The 16715-nt window shown below is 45.2% G+C and overlaps 1 protein-coding gene across 2 annotated transcripts in view; it reads right to left on the reverse strand.

Annotated features, from left to right (window-relative positions):
• TTYH3 (tweety family member 3) overlaps positions 1-16715 on the reverse strand; it is a 78980-nt gene that overhangs the window by 11128 nt on the left and 51137 nt on the right. The window contains exons 8-14 of one of the 2 annotated variants that reach the window (XM_066640367.1): positions 11825-11880; positions 11045-11137; positions 10812-10904; positions 9980-10116; positions 6547-6723; positions 3692-3767; positions 1479-1584 (exon numbers count right to left, since the gene is read on the reverse strand). In XM_066640367.1, the coding sequence (XP_066496464.1) occupies positions 1504-1584; positions 3692-3767; positions 6547-6723; positions 9980-10116; positions 10812-10904; positions 11045-11137; positions 11825-11880 (713 nt within the window). In that variant the 3' untranslated portion in view covers positions 1479-1503. The remainder of the gene's footprint in view (positions 1-1478; positions 1585-3691; positions 3768-6546; positions 6724-9979; positions 10117-10811; positions 10905-11044; positions 11138-11824; positions 11881-16715) is intronic. The other variant, XM_066640368.1, reaches the window with a different exon arrangement.

Here is a 16715-nt window from a genome sequence, read left to right on the forward strand (position 1 = left end):
CAGCGGGAACAGGTGATGGGAAGGGGGGTGTAACAGTGTGATGGATGCACACCGAACTTGGAACAGGATGAAGACCGTGGCTTGTGGACTATACCAACCAAATCTGGGAAACAAAGACCCTGCATTTCAGCCAGTGGAGACATTTTCTCAGTTAACTTCAATAGATTTTTTTTTTTTTTGAAAGGTGCAGGCTGCCTAGCTGTGTTTTAAATGGGAGAGGGAAACTGTACAGAATTAATTTCTGCAGAAGTTTCTAGCTCTGGGATTCAAGTTCAAGGGTGTCCTTCTCCAATGCATCCAAATCACTTTCTGCACAAAACTATTAACATGCTGCTCCTTCTATCAGTCCTTTGGCCCTGCTCTGTCTATTCCAACTGGTACCCTCTCTCTTTGGCACCTCAGGTGGAGACCTTCACCAGTCTTGCCATTTGCAAGTCTATGGCCATTTTGTTTTTAAACTGGGGGTGCCGGGATTGAATCAAATGACTGGCATGCAAGGCCGGTGCTCTATTCATGTGCTACGCAGCCCTTCCCTTAAAAATTCTACAGAAGTTGCTTTCTGAAAGATTCTTCTCACTCAGTATCCTATGAAGACGAAAGCAAGTATGCCTTTTAACAACTTTGCTTACTTGTTACTTTGATGAACTGACTAATGACATGTGCCCATCAGCACTGTTTGCTATAAACTGATGGAACCCTGAAAGGATTAGGGGGGAAAAACTTGGTAGAAGAGCACATTAAAAAACTTCACAGAGTCTAGAAGACAGTGGAGAAGCAATGATGAAGGTGGAGCCTGGGAATTATTCTTCTTGGGGAACTTGATTGCAAAGATTTTTGTTAACGGGGGGGGGGGGGATGACTGTATGTGAAATACTGCTAGAGAGCCATTTCAAAACATGCAACGGTCAAGTTTAGATGCTGTAGGTTTAAGATTCATTAGGAGTTTTAGAATGAGCTTTATGTGATGGCAGTGCGTTTTAAACGTCATTTCACAGGCTGGGACGCAGATGGGAAGAGATTTTCTGAGACTGGGAAGAAAGGCAAACATTTTATAAGAAAGAACTGATTACTTCTGCATTAGCCAAACAGTTTTTGGATGTAGGAACTCAAGAGTTAATGTGTAATCTTTATGGCTTCAGACACTCGGCAGCGTCCAGACTTAAGGCTGTTCCTGGGTAAGGAAAGGAGACCCTTCTGGATTACAGAACAACTGTTTTCAAGTCTTTGAGAGGCGCGACTCTCTGACTGCCAGTATGACAATGGGAAGCATTTGCCAAGGAAAGATGCTGATGTTTGCTTTGTCACTGAGCACCAGGGCAAGCCTAGCTAGCATAAACCCTGGGCAGGAAGGGGTCGGGAGGGAAGTGCAGGGAGAAGGAATGTGAAGACTTTGGTGCTGGCCTGGGGAAATAAGTGCAGGGATGGTGGGGGTGGGGTGGGGTGGGAGGGGTTCAGCGAGAAGGACCTTATTTCAGTACCTGTTCGTTTTTGCGGGCGCTGTGGTTACCAGTACGTCCGAGCATTGTCCGAGGGCTTAAACTGCCAGCTCATATGGCTGCTACTGTCCATGGCAGCCAAATACAACTGTGATGATGCAGGAAAAGAGAGAGAGAAAAAGAGAGAGTGCAGCCTCAACGTGCATGAAAAACACAGTGCAAGCAAGTGAAACGCTGGTGTGTATGGCCGATGACAGGGAGGGGGCTCTACCGTCCTACGGGGGCAGACCTTGGAGCAAGGAGGACAAGGGAACGAGGAAAGGAACGACCAAGGGGACAAAAAGAGGACAGACATACAATGAAGTCAACAAATCAGTCCTTCGATTCTAGGAACTGCCTTGGTTTCCACAACAGAAGCTGAGGCAAAGACATACAAGTCCTGATTGTCCGTCACCTGCTTGGGCGCAGATCTATTTGCAGCTGCCTCTCAGAAGGCCCAACTGAGCAAGGGCAGTTGAGTCTCACTCACAATGCATGGCTCCTTTGGTTTTACGCAGGCACAGGGGGAACACCTGAGTTCATCAGAGAAAGGAAATCTCAAATAGTGGGCTGTGGGGGCTCATGTACCACAGACTAGCTGTAGTTGGACAAGACCAATGGGTCCTACAGCTCAGGACTTCACTTCTTACAGGGTGGTGCCTCTCCTTTCATGTCTGAAATGAGCTCAACTGTGCAGCAAAGATGAGGGCTTGCTCCACGCACAAGAGGAATTCTCATTTTTTGCAGGAAAGAAGATGTTGGGGTTATTTCCCCTCCCAGCTGCCAAAAGCAGAAACCAGACCAGAGTCATTCTTTTTCCCAACTGCAGGTATATTTCAGGCCGACCTGAAGTATATTCTCTGTTCCTGCTTCGTCAGGGGTGGCATTCTGTCTCCCCATAAGTTCAGACAGACTGAGAACACTGTTCATCTCACGCCCTCCACTAAGACAGTGCTCCCGTCACACTTGTTTGAAGTTCCCATCGTTCCATCTCTCAAAAATCTAGTTCTACAATTAGGACCACACTGGCAGCAACAACTCCTGCAGACCCAGAGATTCTTCTCCTATAATCCCTTGGAGAATAAAATATTCCTTATGCCAAAGAGGAGGACTTTTAAGATAGAGGCAAATCTCTTTGGCTGAATTCTGCTCTATAAGCAATGAAGAAGAACAGACCTTGTGTGCAGAGCTAAGGGGATATCATGTCTGCAGCAACAGATTCCCACTCACCACGGTCCACTCAGCACATCAACCATTTTGAACCAGGTGCCAGAGGATGAATCTGCATTTCCACTGAAAAGCCAACACCACTGCTGAGAAAAATTGAACACCCTTTGAAAATTAAATGCAGAACAGGCCAAGAAAGCGGGGAGGGGGGGGGAGCCAAATGTTTTCGGAGTTCTTTTTTACGAGGAAGAAACTAAACTGGCCACCCAGATTGTGAAAATTTGCTCATCCAAAATTCTCACTGCTTTCCTTAATTATTAGTATTCATTTTCTAAAGGCAGGGTGGTCCTGCTTTCAGGAAAGCTCAAGGTACTTTTGGAACCTAGGCCACTTAAAATGTACTTAAAATGCCCACTTCTCAAAAAGAGGAAAAAAAAATAGGGGTTTATGTCACTCCATATTCCATTTGAATGCTAAACACACATTTACCGACTAGCAGCTGGTTGGGCTGAAGCTGTGTGGGTTTGTAAAAGATTGGAACCAACAAATTCAAGCAATACACGATGCAAACCTGAGGCCAAAACAGCTTCCAATCAAAACCTTCTCGGTAAAGATTCTCTCTCAAACTTGGAAATCAGAAACAAGAATTCAACTCTCAAAACAGGAAATGGAGCCCCTTAAAAACACAAACCTGTATGATTGTTCAAGTCCCCTACAAGGCAGATTTTGGAGAAGGATCCAGAGTTCATGCCAAAAACAGTTTCCAATATAACCTTGGAAGCCCATCTTGGAAGACATACCTGTCACTTGTTGAAAACGTGCATCATTCGCAGCTATTTTTGCTGACAGTTTGTATCTGTACACCACTGAAGTATTCAAAGAAACCTGCATTTATCTATTGCATCAGGAGACTGTGCAAGTCTGTACCTTAGGCTGCAGGGGTCCTCTTTTTGCTTTAAAGGGATGTTTACTAATTCAGGAGGACAGACTGCACATATCTTCAAAGCAGTTTTGTGTGTGTTACCTTTCAAAGTAGTAAACAAACTTACAGAGGGAGGTGGGGACTCCCGGCCAATCAAAGGAGTGTTCTCACAGCGAGGGTTCTGGAAATTTGCATTCTGATTCCTGTAAAAAGGGGGGGGGGGAAGAAGGGAGAACAAAAAAATAAATAAAGAGTTGAGTGTAAAAAGGTTCAACAATGACTTTGAAAAATATTTTCTGCTGGTAAGTGAAACTTTTCCACTGGTCAGTTTGCCAAGGGCAGAGCAAATAGGTGGTATCGAGTGAGTGATAGCTTTTCAGCAGGCGGAAGATTTTATAGGAAGGCATCATAGAGCAAACATACGATACCCAATTAATGCCTCTTTCCTGCAAATATGCACACGCAATCAGAATTCATGACTTCTGGAGGCTTTTCCTATGTGCTCAAAATCACAATTATTAGCATTTTCATTTTAAAAAGGAATACTTGTTTGTGCCATGCATTTTTAGTGTTGCTTTCTAGACAAAAAGAAACTAGACCATTTCCCTGTACCATGAGAAAGTCATCCCATTGTAACTGGAATGGCAACAGGGGGTGTCCAACCGTTAGGTCAGACTTCTGAGTCCTGGAAGTGGCATGTTATTATTTATTATTATTATTACTACAGGTATTTATATACTGCCTTTCTTGGTCTTTATTCAAGACTTTATTCAAGGCGGTTTACATAGGCAGGCTTATTTAAATCCCCGTAGGGATTTTTACAATTGAAAGAAGGTTCTTTCTTTCAAGAACCACAACATTCAGGTGTTTCATTCCGATCTGGCTTCACACTCTGGCCTCCATCCTCCCACGCTCAGAGCAGATGGAATAGCTCGGCTTCAGCTGGTCAGCTGCTTCAAGGTCGCACGGTGCCGGTGGCCTCGAACTGGCAACCTTGTGGATGTTATCTTCAGTCAAATGGAGGCTCTACCCTCTAGACCAGATCACCTGCCCTCTAGACCAGACCTCCTGCCCCAGGCATCTTTGTGATTGGCTTCCCACATTTTCATAGTGTTAATCCAGATGCCCAAGGAAAATGGCTGAAAACTCTAGCGCTACAAGAACAAACATGATACAGGCAACCTCTGAATCCATGGTTCCCATATCTACAGTTGCACTTATCCATGGTTCTCAAATCCTCACTCCCATCGCTACTATGACTTGACTCTTTGCAAATAGCAGCTTTTTCTTCATTTTACTTTGGAACAGGAAGCAAACTGTGTTCTCCAGACTCATACTGCTAGAATATACTACAGGAGGTGATTGTGAAAACACTAACAGGAAGTCCTCTGCTGTCCACGTCCTGTTAGCTTTCTCACAATCACTTCCTGTAGCATCCTCTAGCAGTATGAATCTAGGTTCTTGCTGTTTGCTTCCTGCTCTGGGGGGACACCTATACTACTTAAGCCCTTGCCACACTCTACAGAGTGGCCTACCTGGCTTTGCCACCAATTGTACACTGGGGAGAGAGAGATGTAGCTAATCCCAGTTAATGAACATACCTGTACGACAAATGAATTTTCAAATACATCTGTCTCAACCATACATTAAATTTTCATTGCACGCTGCAAAAACCATGAATACTTTAAAAAGAGATGTGTGAAGCAAGGACAGTAATTGACGCCAATTACACAAGTAACTCCTGTTTATGGACTCCATTCCCCTGCCTTTAGAGTAAGTGAAGAATCCATGACTGGCAAAAGGAGCAGTCTACTTCCCCAATGGAGAGTTTTAAGCCTATAGGCAAATCCTGAAAGGAAGAATGGGGGTGTCAGTTCCAAACTCCCAGCCACTGTTGCAATTTATATATAGGTGTCCCCCTCCGCATCTTCGCAGAGGATACATTCCCCACTTCTCCATGGGTACAGAAATCACAGAGAAAAGGGAACCTTAAAAAAGTTCAAAAATCTTCCCATCACACACATCCCCAATTGTGCAAATTACTTATCTGCTGGTATTTGCCGCCTCATGGACTTTACTGGCTCTTTCCTGCTCTCTTGTAATCAGCAAACACAGGAAGCGGGGCAGAGGACTGAAAAGAATGCATTGCTAAGCTCTTTGAACGCTACAATAAGCGTCATGTTATTCTCAGTCCTCTGCCTGTGAGTCAGTGTTTTCCTGCTTCCATTTATCAGCCAGAAAAGAGCCAGCAAGACCCAGGTAGGCTGCAAACACAAGCAGATAAGTAATTTGCAGGATGGGGGTGTGCAACAGGGGACATTTTTGAACTGCAGATAATTGAAACCTCGGCTATTGGGTCAGCAGATAAAGGGCAACACCTGTATTCTTCTGTCTTCAGTATGGGCAAGGGATCACCTCATCCTCTGCATCTTTAACCCATTTTCGCCCAGTCCACAAATGTACACATTTGGTCCCTGTTGTGTATATGCAACGTTGGGCAGAAATGGCTTAAAGCTTCTGCTGGTCATTCACTCCTTCCATTAGACAGATAACGGTAGGAATTCTTTAAACACACAGCAGTTAAGTCTCTCCTAAGCATCTGTCTCGGGCAGCTATTTGCTACTGGCAAGCATTTCTAGTCCCTAAGTGCGGAGGAGTCTTTTTCCATTAAGCTCTACAAATATCCATTAACACTCTTTCAATCCTTTCAGAATGAATTAAACAAGATGGCAAAGAGCACAAGAGCAGTAAAAGCAAATAAAAGTTTTTTTGGGCTCTCCCAAAGGAATCTGTGCATTACCCCCGAAAAGGCAACCGTTACCTGGAGCCATTCAGACACGAACTGCTGCTGCAGAACAGAGGTCCTTTCCACCTCCTCCCCGCTAACGTGAAATTACCTTGTCGAATCAGACTCTTGAACACCTGGAGATGCCCAGGACTGACGCTCTGACCTTCTGCATGCACTGAACACCAATTACTCACATGTACTCTGTGACGGGAGCATTGCTGACTGTGTGCGCTGCCGCTGGGATGCTGGTCTCACTGCCATAGCTGCTGCCACAACTATAAAGGCTGGGCATGTGCACTCTGTACAAGTTGTCGTGGGTCTGCCTGTTTCCTTGAGCAGTTGACTCATCCTCCCCATCATCATCTGAGCTCCTGCAGGGGGCGGAAAAAACAAAATGAGTTTCCCTTCAGCAAACCAAAGCAAACATATGGCACTCCTAATCTCTTCTTCCCACTCACACATCTGACAAGTCAGTCAGGGGCAGCTCAGTATGACAACTGACGATGCCCCACAACCATCAACTCCTTCCAGTGAATGGAGTGACTCAGACCTCCTACAGACACCATCTGAGCTCTGCACAGCTACTGCATTTCGCCCCCAGTTGTTAAACAAGAGCACAGGAAGTCTGTAACCAAATCAGACCGTCAGGTCATCTAGCTCAGTACTGTCAAAACTGTCTCTCCGGGGTTCTTCGGGGTTTCAGATAAAAAAATTTTCTCTTCCCTACCTAGAGATGCCATGAACTGAAACTGGGATTGTCAGCATATAAAACATATGCTCCAGCCCTAACCTGTGGTCTGTTCTTCCCATCTGCCAGATAACTCAGAACCAAAACAGAGTGGAGATTGACACAAGCTTACATCAAAAAAGTCTATGAATTAATACATGAATCTATGTATTGTTAAAAGAGCGATAGCAAGTGACTGGAACCACCCAGTAGGTACTAGTGGGTGCGCTTATATGTTAATACCCGCACCAGCAGAGGGGGCTATGATTTATCTTGTTGCTAGTTTCGGGGTTGCGGGTTGCTCTCCCCTCTCTTGGCTAGACCACTCTAGTTTCTTTTTCTTGTCTTGCTGCTCTGCCTGTCTAACAATGGCTGCAGTTCTTTTGCTGTTGCAGTACGGTTCTTAATGAATCTCAGCTTTGCTGCGTGTGGAACTGATTGACTTCCTCAACTCTGCTAACAAACACAATTTACATCCTTCTGCCTGCTATACTGAAAGCAGTACTTTCTGAAATACGCATCTGCATTTTCTGTTGCTTTCACTGATTCCTAGAGAATTACTCGGCAACCTGTGCTGGAAGATTTACGCCATGGCTACGGCTCATAAATGCTTCCTAAAATGGGAGGCTTTAAATAATAAAGAATGCAAAACTGAACCTTTTAATTAAGTGTAACAGAGCCATATGACCAGGACAGAAGTCTCTGTCTCATTGCTTTAGTAGCTGGATCTGATAAATTGAAGTTGGCAAAATGAGCCAGAGTGCTAAGAGGTTATATATTTATTTACAATGGTTTAATACACCACCTCAGCATGATGTGATAACTGTGACCTTTAAAATAATTGCTATTACACTCCATTTTCAGCTACATTGCTCAGAAAGAGATGCTACCATCCAACCAGCCGATCGAAAAAAGCACAGGCTGCATCCTGAGAGCACATCACAGCAACAATTGTTTGATAGCTGAAAGTAAAAGTTAGGGAACACATGCTGTGAATGTGGGCAGGTTCTGGACAGTATAATGCACGGTCCTTCTAAATGACACACAGAATTGCCATCTGGGTTTTGTGCATTTAAGGGAAGAGAAATATCTCCGTGCCAGCAACACTCTGCTTGGGCTTGTATAATCAAAATGCAAGAGGCACAACCAATTAATCCCTCTTTGGCATACGAGTTTTGGTCACTTGAGAGACTTGCCCAGTGCATCACAGTTAAAAGCATGATGCAGTATTCACTTACTATATGTGCATCAACGAGCAGATTACCAGGCAGTAGTCAATGAGGTCATCTGCAATGTGTGCCACAAGGTGGCAGTGAACTTTTGCAGTTACAGGTTGACATACAAACCTCACAGTGCAGGCCTGAAACATCATGGTTGCAGAAATTCTATATCTTTTTAAGCTGCCCCCCCCTTTTACAGTAGAAAATCTTTCTGGAGTGACCAGGATTGTCCAAACACCACCTTGTCAGTCAGCCCACTGACTAACAGTCAGTCCAGCTATGGGAACAGATTATACTGGATTCAAAGAACAACTGCAGACCTTTCTGGAAAGTATCTTGCAACTTCTACCTTAAATGCCTATCCTGTGGTCCACTGACATGAGGAGGAAGGCTCACCTCTCCCATATATAATCACTCAGTGATGGGGAGCTGCATACTAGAAGGCAAGTCTGGGACAACTCAGTAGTTAGGTTTTAGTCGTGCCCGGAATCCAAAGTACAGGTTGAGTATCCCTTATCTGAAGTGCTTGGGACCAGAAGTGTTTCGGATTTTTCCAGGTTTTGTAATACTTGCATAAACATAATGAGATCTCTTAGGGATGGAATCCAATCTAAATACATGCATGTCTTGGTCCCATGTGGGGTATTGTCCTACATACCTAAGGATCTTTCAACTACATATATGTGGAAATGAATGCAAGGCCTTCTGCAGGCAAAAATTCTGCCACTTGCATGTGCAATCTGCACACATGCTGTCTGCCTCCAGCGTGGAAGAGGCTTCTGGCTTGCCCCTTCTCATCACCCCTGGAAAGCTGCCCTTTCGGCTCTGTGCCACCTTTCGCATTGCCCACACTGCCATCTGGGCCGCAGCCAACTGGCATGGATGGCCACTTCCCCAGCATGCCTTGCGCTATGCCAGCCAGGAACCACAATCCGCTATGTTGAATGTTGCCATTCAAAAAGTTACAGATTTCAGAGCATTTCAGTTTTCAGAATTCAGGATAAGGGGTAATCAACCTGTATAAGGAAATAATTTTCCTTCGTGGTCGTGTGGGTGAGGGCATGCACCTTTTCCTCTCTCTCTCTCTCTCTCGTATTTCCCCTACAGCATGTCACTGAGGTTAATTGTTTGAATCGCCTAGAGCAGTGTTTCTCAATCTGTGGGTCAGACTCACGAGGTGGGCCACAAGCCAATTTCAGATGGGTCACGGAACACTTAGCTCAGCTACCATTGAAAATACAGAGCTGAGAACACAAGGTACAGAACTGCGGGGAAGGGTGAGCTCCCAAAGAGAGAGAGAGGCCTGGTGCTTTGCTCTGAATAGGTAGGAAGATGGGATGCTGGAGAGTGGGGAGGGCTATGTGGCTGTAAAAGAATCCAAGCCTGGGTTCTGCTTTGATTTACAAGCTCAGATGTTTGAATTCCAAACTATGCAAAATTACAGCACAAGCGCGCTGCGTAATGGGACCTTTGGCTGATCGCGGCTTTGGTTTGAATCCTAAATTGATGAGTCAACTTCTGGCCATGACATCACTTCCAGGTTAATGACATCATTTCTGGTGGGTCCCAACAGACTGTCATTCCAAAAAGCGTGTGCTCGTGCTAAAAAGTTTGACAACCCCTGATCTAGGGTACTGTGGTCCAAGCATGAGATCCCCCTTTTCCTCTTGGCATACAAACCTTTTCTGCTGCCAAGTGTGAGGGACGCTGCACACGATGGAGCTGAACATGAGCGCTGTGACAAAGGAGAATAGAACCAGGTAGATAAGCCCTTCCACACCATCATAGCAGAAGCCAGTCAGAGCTTGGATGTAATCCTAAAACAAAGAGAAAAATTAATTCTTTCAAGCTCAAGATGAAAAGCAACAGAAGCACTGAGAAAATGCCATCTGGCTTTTAGCCTGCACAGCCTTGCCATTTAAACATGCATCATGTTGCACTTTGTTTCACAGAACTGGGAAGGGTGCTTCATTTATTTTATGACCTTTCAGCCAAGATTTCTTGTGAAATATACAAGATAAACCAAGACAGGTTATTCTGTTGAGAGCTACTGTAGACTCTTTCCAAGGCAATCAACAGTTGGCCTTAGTCAAGCTATTATCCATCGACTACTGTCCCAGCCACCTGCAACCTGGAGCTAAATGACCTACCTTACAGGGTTGTTGTGAGGATTATTGAGACAGTGTATGCAAAGTTCCTTAAACCCTACTGAACCACAAATTAGGCATGCTTAAGAAAGTGAGCCCAAAGATGCTTGTCCAACGCTCGCTTTTGAATCAGCGACAGGTAACAGTGGGCTCTACTTATTTGCGGGCTTGGCAGGCATGGACCCGAGTATCCAAGGATGCAGTCTGTGGTTGGAGGACCTCAGAACACCTCCGGACATGACCAGAAGTAGCCAGTATGAACCAGAAGTGCAAATCCCAGCAAACGGCTCACACTGTGTCCCTTCACAGCTCCACAGCCAGAAGCCTAGAACTGTTTGCTGTATTCACGGTGCTTCAGTACTTACCAAATGCAGACTCCGACAGTCCACCAGGGCGGTCAGATGCTGCAGGTTTATCTCGGTGGAATTCAGAACTTCCTGGATGCGATTAAGGTACTCCTATAAAGTAAAGATATTGGGTAGTAGGAGCTTAGTGAACTTTGGCAGGGAGTGGAGGGTTAGTTTTTGGGAAGGAAAAAGAAGCAACTTTATTAAACACACACAAAACCATCCCTTCCTAAGTATCCATTAAGGTTTACCTTGGAAGTGGGGTACTCTTTGACAGCAGACTTCATGAGCTCCAGCACGTCGTCCTGCATTTCCACCAGGGCCTTGTGGCTTCCCGACAGCTTCTGCTCAACACACATACACACACAAAAAAAATCGCACAATTTCTTAACACTTGTAGAGTGCTTTCTGAGTGTGCAAAGTGCTTCATTTGTTTATTATCTTGATGTCTTCCTTACGACAATCCTGCAAAGTATTATTATTATCCCCATATCGCAGATGTAAAAGACTGAGGCTGAGCGATAATGGCTTGCCTAAAGCTACCTAGGTGGCTCATGGCAAGGACAACATTCATGTTTTCTCTGCAGTTCTTTCTGCCGGGTTGTTTTCCCCACAACTGGTTTAATTTCCAGTGTCTCAGCCCAACTGGGAGAGAAGTGGCTGGACCGAGAGGAATATGAGAAAAAAAACACATCTTACTTTGTAGGTGCTCAGTGGAAAACTGAAGACAAAGATTTGCTGCCTTTGCATGCAGTCCTTCTCTTCCCTTAATAGTCAGTCCTTATAGGATACGGCCTAAGCTTGCCTGGCATTTCCTTTGTGCATTCAGATGACTGCTCTGTCAGAGACAGTACGGCTGGAATGGCAAAATTGTATTCTGCCTCCTATTCTTGCTCCATCTGGCTATGCTCTCCTTGTTATCCATTGCGGCAAAAACACTTTCATGGTTAGGAGAACTTACCAAGGCTTCCAGTCATGTCAAATAACAGCTTAGCAAATGAGAAAATAAGTGTGTGGGTTGAGGCACTCACCTGCTGGAAGGGATTTGGGTAGCCAGTACTGCAGACAAGGTAATAATTCAGAGTATCTGCCAAGGTGGAAGACAAAAGAAGAGATAGCATTCAAGGCTCTGTAGCCAACTCTAGTTATTATACTTTATTATTTCTGTCAACACTGATGGTTTTGATCTGGAAAAACAGAACACAGGAATGCCCTAAGAATTCAGGCTGGGAAAAGCTGCAGAGGCGTAAGGTGGAGAAAGCAAGTGGCTCACAAGACCAATACAGTTCCCATGAGGATGGGAGTAAATGCATTTATGATATATCTGGACTTTCAGAACGCATTTGACACAGTCCCTCGCTAAATGCCTCCTGAGAAAACTCTGCAGTCAAGGAACAAGAGGAGAGGTCCTCCTACGAATTAGGAACTGGTCATAGAACCGGAAAGAGGGAGTGGATGTAAATGGGCAACTTTCACAGTGCTGCGTCCCAAGATTCAGTCTCTGGGCCACTACTTTTCAATTTGTTCATAAACGACCTGGAGTTGGGGATAAATAGCTTTCATCTCCCGAGATTCATTTGGAACATTTTAAAATAGTTTTTCCATTGTCTTCTGCTAATGTTTCCATGCCATTTCTCATGTTCACTACAAACAGCCACATATAAAAAAACAAAAAAATTAAGGTCGGGGTACTTGGGAATGTTTCTTTTTCATGTACTCCAGCAGACAGGCAGAGAAAAGTGGCTATTCCAGCTCCCTATGGCCGTGCAGAGAAAGCTAAAGCCACAGAAGGGGCCAGGTGGGGGAGCAGAACAAGCCAGTTTCCTTCCCTGCTTCATTGCGCTCAACCATTAATACTGCATACACGGTCTTTGGATGCTGGCACACACACGCTACAGACAGAGCAGTGCGATGGAGCCAGCCTGCGCCGACCTGCTCACAAGGAAATGCAACAGCTGTTATTTATAATTCATCAGTCCTCTCCTGGGCCGCTTCCAGCTGCTGCTCCGTCTCTTCCCCTCGAATCTCTCTCCTTGGACAACTTGCGCCTTGCGGCTCAGCTGAACCATTAAATGACAACCAGGAGGAACTGGACAGGTTGCAGGGTTGCAAGTCCGCTACCAAACAGGCTTTGTCATGAGTGGCTGTGACCAAGTCACTTAACTAGAGAAAAAAACTCTTAGGCCAGTGGTTCCCAAACTTTTTGGCCCTGGGACCCACTTTTTAAAAATGACACCCTATTTGGACCCACCTAGGTTTACTAGACTAGACAAGAAAAAGGAGATCTAGAAAGAAATAACACTTTACCTACAAGTAATAACCAGAAAGAAGAAGCTCAAACATCTCCCTGTATTTGGGAGACAACCTTCTACTATACAGTATATTAACTATTATTTCTTGCAGTGCAATTAGCAGCTATCTGATTTTTTTAATAACCTCAGGGTTTGAGGTAATTAATTATCTGATCTTTCCATCAAATGTTCTCATTGGAGGTTCTGCACTACACGGCCCACCAAAAAATTGGGTTGTGGCCCACCAGTGGGTCAGTGGGCTGCAACAGTTTGGGAACCACAGGCTGTTCTTTCCTGACCAAGAAAAGGTTAATAGAGCTCTATCATCATCACCCCCCAACACACACACACACACACACACACACACACACACACACACACACACACACACACACCCTGGCAAAGCAAAGCTTTCTTATGGTTATGGATATTATGGTTAACTGTGGGCTCTTCCTAACCAGACCATGATTATTAACTGGGATTAACATATTAATAAACTGAAAGGAATTCACTGGCTGTCAGTTTCTAACCACATTTCAAGGTGCTGGTTTGGACTGTGAAGTGCCCCAGGTGGCCTGGGACCAGCACGCCTGAGAATGGGCCATGTTTCATGCAAAAACTACGCATCATTAAGATCTCTGTATGAGGTCCTTTTCAAAGTCTCCCCATTGTCTCGGGGCTTGGTGGTCAGATACTGGACAGAGGGCTCTACTCAGGGACGCGCAAACACCAGTTAAGCATATGCAAACTCACAATTTTCAACAGGCTTAAGCGCACGCCACTCTGTGTTCGATTACAACTTAAAAGAAAAGGAATCTGTAAGCGAAATATAAAGAATATCCTCTATGAAAACCTAATGCTCGAAAGCACAGTTTGATGGGAGCATGAACGGGATATCCTTTCAAAATTGCACAGGCTCAACTGATGCATGTGAGGCAACCCTTAAATGAAGACACATGGACCAGGAGACCATGACCAGGCTAGGAAAACAGTATAGAGGGCAAGCAGACTTAAGAAGTTTAGACTTGGCTCAAGAGGAATAGTAAAAGTGATCTGTTGTACACCAGAAGAGGCATCCAATTCAGATTCAAGAAGTACATGACCTTCTTCCTGGTCACATACCGTTGGCATCAACCGGTTATGGTATAGCCAGATCGTAGCTTGCCACACTGCCTCTTTGAACACCAAAATCAGCACAGGGACAAAACAAAGACCTCTCTTCGCTATACTGAAGAGTAATTCCCAATTTGCCTTGTAAGTCACATAGGCTAAATGGGTCCTGCATCTCCTTCCACCTGTAACGTGGACATGTGAGGACTGGATGCAATACTCTCTCTGCAAAATAGTATGGGTGCACCTTGGTGTCCCGTCATTTGAGCTCACTGGTTTCCACGTCTGAACTGCAGCACTTACTCATGCTCCATTTGAGAGCGACAATTTCAGGAAGAGAGAGAGAATGAAAGTCAAGTTGCTACTTATTGCCAATTGTTTGAGAGGCATATCAAACTTTGTCAGCCAAGTGGGCTGCTCTTTGAATGAGCTCTAGGAGAATAGCCAGGAAAATCAATAATTCAGAGCTACGAAATATGCACAACGCCACTTCCAAACACACGTGTGGCCCCTCCTGGCCTGTGCAGGGGACAAAAAAATGCCACACTGACAGCTCTGGAAATTGAAATCCTGCTCGCCAAGTGTGAGCAGCAGAAGCAGAAGGGCTGCCCTGTCAGTACACTTCAGTCAACACCTGGAAAACATTAACTCTGCACACAAAGGAGAATTTTGCTCACGCCAGTCGTCCTGTGCATGCCTCATCTGCCAGAAAGGCAGTGGCTTCAGAAACTCAACATCTGTGCTAGAGGCAGTCTGGGAAGCCATTGGTTCAAACATACATGCTTCTATAGAGCTCACTGTGTGGCCTTGTGACAGAATGCACAATACATCCAAAGACCAAATGGCGACACACTTCAAGACCCTTACCAAAGTGCTAGACTTTAGACCAAGGAGGCCACATGCCCTCGCATTCATCCCTACTTGCACCCATCACAGAGTTGTCAAAAACCGCGGCACTTTCCAGTCAGGACACAATATAATTCCAGTCGATCATCCAGAGAGAAGCCTGACTGTGCTTCATCGTTTCAACCTTACTAAACCACTTGGTAATAAAACACAATCAGGGAAAATGACTGGGGCTTGCAAACGGCCTCCCACCTTGGAAAACATATTGGCTGCACTGGGGTTTTCCAAGCAGCATAAGATGATTAGCCCATCAGCGTTCCGACACCACCGGCTTTATCACAGTTAATGAATACTGGATGAGCTGGGCATATAAATACTCCAAGCCTCTTCTCGCACTGAATGGTTTTCCCCCTTCCTCCACAGCTTCTCTGAAACCAGAAAATACAAGACTCCTCTCGAAACCAACAAATGACGACTACACTGATCTCCTTAATCACTTATCCTGGGTTCCATTTCTTCTGCTTAGATCTGAAAATGTTGAAGAGAATTACTTTCAGCATTTTCAGAAGTAGTTTAATTTCTGCTGCTCTTGGGGAGGGGGCCTTTGCTCAAGAGGGGAACAGTGCACTGCCCTGAAATCATGTGTATAGTCACGTCACCCCATCCCATCCACATCAGCAAAAGAAATCAGGGCTGCCATGAACATAAGGAGCTGACAACGAGTCAGATCTTTGGGCCATCTACACGAGGGGTTCCCAAAGTGTGTGCCGCAATACCTTAGGGTCCTCTCTGTTCACCCAGATGCCACCGTCTTGGATCTCATGAGATTTCATGAGACCCAAGACGGTGGTATCCAACTTGGGCACCACCATCTTGGATCTTACCAAATCTCACAATATTTGGGCACTGCTAGTAAGAGGCGGCTGCGGGGGGTATCATGACCCGGGTAAGTTTGGGAAACACTGGTCTACACCTGTACAGGGTTTCAAATAGTGGTCTCTCCCAGCCCTACCTGGAGATGCTGGGGCTTGAACCAGGGACCTCCTGAACAGGTGGCTTTGCTATTGACCTATGAAATCTTCACACAGCTCAGGGTAAAGTACCTACTTTAATATGGGGGGGGGGGAGGGAGTGTGTGTATGTAGACTGAGTGATCACTGTAACGAAGGAACTTTCTGGCTGCCTACTTTAGAAGTGCAACACACTGTTGACAAAGCCATCTCTGCAACGAAGAAACTCTTCAAGGCCCTATTAGAATTCCAGACCAGCTCTGCAACTGTCGCCTGCCCACTTCAGCAATCTATTTCTCCCCTCCTCCCCCACACACCTTGGCTACTATCGAAACACAGTTTTGTCAAATGGACCGTTACCTACCAAGAACCAAATTGAAGGCATCATTCATCCGCTACCTTCCCCGGTCTAGATTAGGCGAGACGGAGACAAAGTCCCAAGAAAGCCCGTTACTTGGGCAAGGTGTTCAATTACCCCTTTGTCATGGATGTGTCAAGAACCCCTGCTTCCCGAGCCTAATAAATTAGCACTGAGAGCACGGGCTTCCCAGGGCTAAACACAGCTGAATGCTGGGTTTATATAAAGACCCTGAGGCAGGAAATCCTTGATTTCAGCACCTGACTGAGTACATTTAAGAACATCTGTGCAGCTTATGGAGGGATTT

The sequence above is a fragment of the Tiliqua scincoides genome, chromosome 13 (genome assembly GCF_035046505.1).
Source record: "Tiliqua scincoides isolate rTilSci1 chromosome 13, rTilSci1.hap2, whole genome shotgun sequence".
In the NCBI taxonomy this organism is placed as follows: domain Eukaryota; kingdom Metazoa; phylum Chordata; class Lepidosauria; order Squamata; family Scincidae; genus Tiliqua; species Tiliqua scincoides.